At 37.1% G+C, this 6,000-nt stretch overlaps 1 protein-coding gene across 2 annotated transcripts in view; it reads left to right on the top strand.

The window, feature by feature from the left end:
• Positions 1 to 4,087, top strand: part of LOC128689740 (venom protease) — a 77,883-nt gene extending 73,796 nt beyond the window's left edge. For both annotated transcript variants that reach the window (XM_070087542.1, XM_053778155.2), the window contains exons 4-7: positions 60 to 271; positions 632 to 834; positions 1,143 to 1,197; positions 2,716 to 4,087. In XM_070087542.1, coding sequence (XP_069943643.1) covers positions 60 to 271; positions 632 to 834; positions 1,143 to 1,197; positions 2,716 to 2,840 — 595 coding nt within the window. In that variant the 3' untranslated portion in view covers positions 2,841 to 4,087. The remainder of the gene's footprint in view (positions 1 to 59; positions 272 to 631; positions 835 to 1,142; positions 1,198 to 2,715) is intronic.
• The last annotated feature ends 1,913 nt before the right edge of the window (positions 4,088 to 6,000 follow it).

Genomic DNA, 6,000 nt, shown 5'->3' on the forward strand with positions numbered 1-6,000 from the left:
ATATAACTAATTTAACCTCTGAGTGTAATTAAAGATGTGAATACTTCTACCCTCCACAGAGTGGCAATGCACGCCGTAGAAATCATGTTTGGCAGCTATAACAAGAGTGACAATACGGAGGAGTGGCGGCAAAAGCGTAAAGCTGGCTCCTTTTGGCCTCATCCAAACTTTGACCATCGCTCTTACAACAATGACCTTGCTGTCATAGAGCTGGACGAGCCTGTCACCATCACCAAGCACGTCAGACCTGTGTGCCTTCCCAGCAACACCAGTGAGTTATACCAAAACCAACAGGCATTATCCTTACGAATGTTTTACAGTGGAATGAAAGGCTGACTTCTATTTACTACTTCCACCATGAAAAGTAGTGGTATATGTTTATTATGTTTATTATTATTATTGTAGTGTATTCTATAAAATAAATAGCATCCAAAACTACTTAAATATAATCTGTGTGACTTGTTTAAATATATATAGGTTATGGTATAAAATACCGATAAGATGAGCAAGGGTCAGATTCAGTTATAAAAAAGTTTTATTGACAACGCTTCGCCCAAACATGAATTTATTAAGTGGGCGTGTTTCTCGCCATAGTTCAGGTACATTAACATGATGTGATTGTCCCTGGCAGACGAAACCTACGAAGGCAAGATAGCCTCCGTGCCAGGGTGGGGTCGTCAGGAGGAGAGTGGAGACCCTAGTGACGTGGTCAGAGAAGTGAAGGTACCAATCATGAGCAACAAGGAATGTAAAAAGAAGAAGTATAAGCCAAATGAGATCACAGACAACATGATGTGTGCTGGATACGACGATGGAAAGATAGACGCTTGTCAGGTAAATATATTCTTCATAAAATGCATTAACATATACAATGTAAGGGTCGCAAAAACATTCGTAAAAGGAGAAATGGTAGACTATTTTTAATTGCTTATTGTACTAAGTCAAGTCTCCCCTATCTCCAATAAATGTAATATTCCCAGGTTTAACTAGGAAGTATTGCACTAACTATATTGGACATTTTCTAAAGACTAATTTATATACAAATGCTCTGTTGTTGTTGCTTCAAATTTAATATTATTGGTGTAGGTAGACACATTTTGATAAATATATAATTGAAAACCAATTTTGATCTTGCATTACAGGGCGACAGCGGTGGACCTATCCTCTATGATAATGGCAAAAATATTGATCTTATTGGTAAGTATATTCATAGAGATGGACTTGTAAGAGGCGATTAGGTACAATTCTTCAATGTAGAAAATGCAGATATTTGACAAAAAAATGCAAAATGACTTGTAATAATATATTAGCTGTACTAGTACGGTTAATATTCCAAGCTTTAAAGCATAGGACCACAGTGATTAATGTTCATGTTTTATACATAAATGATCATCTACTGAGGATGAACATTAATTTATTTTTTCTACTTTAAGATGCAAGCCTTTTTTGATGTATCATTTTCTGGTGTTCAAAGATGGTCATGTCTATCTAAGTTTATTTCATTTGCTTTCGTAGCAATACAAGGCTTCTCGCTTTTGTCTTGGCATATTCTAAACTAAATAACTAACCATGCACTGTTCAGTATCGTTGTGGCGTGTGTTGTCTTCACTTTATTATGAATACCTGACAAACAATTGCGTCATCCATTACTCGTATCCAGCTGAGTTGACATTGAGATACTTATCTACAAAGTTCACTTTAGTTTATTAATGCCTCGAATACAGACAACTCTTGTCACATATTAAGGAAAACATTTTAATACATATATTCGAAACCTAGAAACGTGTTAATAGTCTGATAGCTGTATTATGCACCCCATACTTGTTAATAGAATTTTCAAGTTCCATTTGTATCAGATATATTCTTATTGTTTAATGTATTAAAGTTTTGTCAAGGCTTTAACCATTAGGATGTTTGTCCTAATTTGTATTTGAGTTCGGCTCTGACGCTGATGGTAACTTATCATTTCAAGATCCTTTGACAGCCTTGTTTCACCATATACGTACACGGTAGCGGAAAAGACATTATATGCTTAAACATGACCAAAGACCAGACTTCTCACTAGTGATGACACAAGGATCCATCTACTGCCAATCTCCTACAAGGACTTTTGAGGACTTTGTTTACTGCCACAAGTGATAAACAGCTCAAGAGTGACCAACTGACTAAAGTCTTACAGGTAGGATCTCCTCAGTTAGGAATTAGCTGCACGGTGATAAATAAGTATTAACAAGCGGTTAGTAAATATTCCTTAAATTGTTTTAGTTGAAATATTTTGATCTAAAGAATGTTTTCAATTCACTCTCAAGTGTCATTGCTCAGGTCATACATATATCGTTAGAGATTTCTTGAAAATCTTACAGCAGTTACCACCCACCATAACAAGTGCCATGGCTTAGTAGCTACACATGATCTCAAAATTTTCTTATGAGCTACCATATGTTTAGCGTTACTTACGAGTTTCATCATTTTTTTTACTGATGGTCAATAAATATTGAATGGGGAAATTTCGGTTTTGTTGTGAACTGTTCCAAAGGAAAAAGTTAACCGTGTCATCCTGTCACATACAAGGTCAAATTATTTCGTTTTCCACAATCTCAACATTATCAAGAATTATCTTTCTTTTAAGATTTGATTAACCAGGAAGATTTAAAAACACGTGCAATATTAAATTTTACAGTCTGAAAAGTATGTTAAATAATGTTATGGTTGCAGGTGTTGTGTCGTGGGGCCAGGGATGTGCTCGTGCTAAGTTCCCCGGCGTCTACACACGTCTCACAAATTTCTTGGACTTCATTACCTCAAAAATTGAAGAAGGCTGCACGTGCCCCAGACCATAGGTGCTGACTTCACTGGTGCAAGTTCTCTAGCTTTGTCTTCATTATATGAAAACAGTACTATATTCCCGCTTGTATTTATAATTTTCATCATTATATTTATTATCAGCACTCAACACAAATACACAAAGTCTTCACAAGAAAAGGTATGTGATCTACGGGTCATCTAGCCAGTCTTAAGAGACATAGCATGCTCTTTTTCACACACTGCATCTCTGTAATAGCCTTGCCTCATCATCTACAAACTGACGTTATAATTTGGTCCTCTCTTCCCTTTGTTCAGTATTTCCATATATTACCTGTGTCGGCTACATGCTTCTGTCATCTTTAATATACTTGAACAAATATTACATATTCGTAATTTTCTCATTTCATTATATAAATATACTATGTGGTGAAACATATATAAAGTATATTTTTTTACACAAGGATGACATATTATTTATAGAATACATTGCCAAGTGACATAACATGAAACAATAATCATCATTACCACTTTAAACAGCATCACTTTCTCGTTACAATACCTGTATATTGTAAATACTGCATTGTCTTGCAAAGCATTTAATATGTATAAGCACACCCATAAATCATGTATACATATACAATGTATTGGTGGCAGCATCCTACTTAACCGGGCGTGTTGACCTCCCTAGACAGCGAGATCGCTGTTTTATTTACATTATTTACATCATAGGTATTTATTCTAAATTTAAGCTTAATTAACATATATGAATGTCAATATACATTTGTAATTCAAATATTTATGTAAACCTGAAGAAGTATTAAACCTTATAAGGACATTGGTATATTAATTAGACAGTTGTAGCTTAACTGTAAGATGGTGTCACTTATTCTCTGAGATCTCTTCTTATTCCCATCCAAGTGTGGGCTACAGCACAGCTGGTGATGTTAATCACTGACCAGGGAAGATGGTCTGTTTCATTTAACAGTGTGGATTAGATGTTTTTAGATCGGGCAGCGGGAGAGATGATCCCCAGAACCATTAACAGATAAATAATGACTGTAGAAGTGAGACCCCTGGAGTGACTTCTGCCCGAATTAAGTTGACAACTGGTTAATTGCCAATGTTCTGATGACAGTACAAACCTATAACTTATGGAATAACAAATATACAATGCGTAGCTGAGTTACGCAACAAAAATAGGCATGCTACAGTAATGTTATACATGTGTCTGAGGTTCCTTGTGGTAGCCTGTATTAAGCCCACCTATCTAGTCTAATATATAATAAACGTCATATGATCTCAATGTGTTTTCTTTCACCATAGGAGGAAAAAAATACAAAAAAAACTAAAACTTGATTATGAACATCAAATGATCACACACACACACACACACACACACACACACACACACACACACACACACACACACACACACACACACACACACATACACACATATGTATATGTATAATATTTCTGAAATACCTCTACCCTACGGTACATGATACATGATTGTTAAAGAAATGGAGTGTGCCATTCCGCTGAGTAGCCCATACAGGTCTAGTGTGAATACACACACAGCTAGATGAGTGTACACAGCCAGATGAGTGTACATAGCTAGATGAGTGTACACAGCCAGATGAGTGTACATAGCTAGATGAGTGTACACAGCCAGAGGAGTGTACACACACAAATAGATGAATGTACACACACAGCTAGATGTGTACAGAGCTTTGTTAATACACACGCAACTAGATTAGTGTACACATACAACTAGATAAGCGTACATAAAACTAGATGAGCGTACACGCACAGATGAGTGTACATACACAGGCTAATGCAGACACAGCTAGATGAGTGTACGCACAGCTAAATGAATGTATACACAGCTAGATGACTGTACACACACAGGTAGATGAGTGTATACACACAGCTAGACGAGTGAACACACACAACTAGATGCGTGTACACACACAGCTAGATGAATGTACACACACAGCTAGATGAGTGTACACACAGCTAGATGAGTGTACACACTCAGCTAGATGAATGTACACACAGCTAGATGAGTGTACACACTCAGCTAAATGAATGTACACACACAGCTAGATGAATGTACACGCAGCTAGATGAATGTACACACACAGCTAGATGAATGTACACACAGCTAGATGAATGTACACACACAGTTAGATGAATGTACACACACAGCTCGATGAGTGTACACACAGATGAATGTACACACACAGCTAGATGAGTGTACACACACAGCTAGATGAATGCACACACACAGCTAGACGAATGTACACACAGCTAGATGAATGTACACACACAGCTAGATGAATGTACACACAGCTAGATAAATGTACACACACAGCTAGATGAATGTACACACAGCTAGATGAATGTACACACACAGCTAGACGAATGCACGCACTAGATAAGTGCACATATTAAGTGTACCCACTAGATGAGCACAAACTTGATAAGTCTACACATTAGACTAGCCAGGAATACCCACACTTGATGACTGTATACAAACACTATACTTCCATAAAAAGAGATGAACTTTAAATTCCCTTCATCGATGAGACCTGCCTTGATTGTGAAGGGCTTCTGAGATTATATATTCGAACTACCCTTTCTTCTGATCAAACTACCTCACCCCTCCATTCCCAAGGCCCTGTACGGCCCTCATGGGTATAGCACTTCCTAATTATTGTAATTCAGTAATAATGAATTTCCATATACCGCAAAGATGAAAACTGAGAGGATATTATAGTCAAGACATACCAGATAATGACAGGCAACAACAATATGCCTGAAGAGACACGAGAAGGACCAGGGCGAGGGGACAGGAAAAGATTATACTCATGAATAAACCAAATACTTAATTTTTTTTTAAGTAAGAGTAGTGAGAAGAATGCACTGGGGAAGAGAGCAGATGAGGAGTGCTCCATATATGTTTTTGCAATCTTGAATTTTCAGGCTTCACTTCATTTCACAACCCAGCTATGACGCTTCACCTCAAGATGTGACCAGCAACAACAAACACCCAAGTTCCTACTTACCTAGCAGCAAATAAAACCTAGGTGTTCGTTGTGGGTCGTATCCTGGGGGGAAAAAAAACGTTCAAATAATTAAAATGAAAAGAAGACACCACGAGCAATGTTCTATTCTGAATAGTCTCTCGTA

This window comes from Cherax quadricarinatus, chromosome 22 (assembly GCF_038502225.1).
Source record: "Cherax quadricarinatus isolate ZL_2023a chromosome 22, ASM3850222v1, whole genome shotgun sequence".
Lineage (NCBI taxonomy): Eukaryota > Metazoa > Arthropoda > Malacostraca > Decapoda > Parastacidae > Cherax > Cherax quadricarinatus.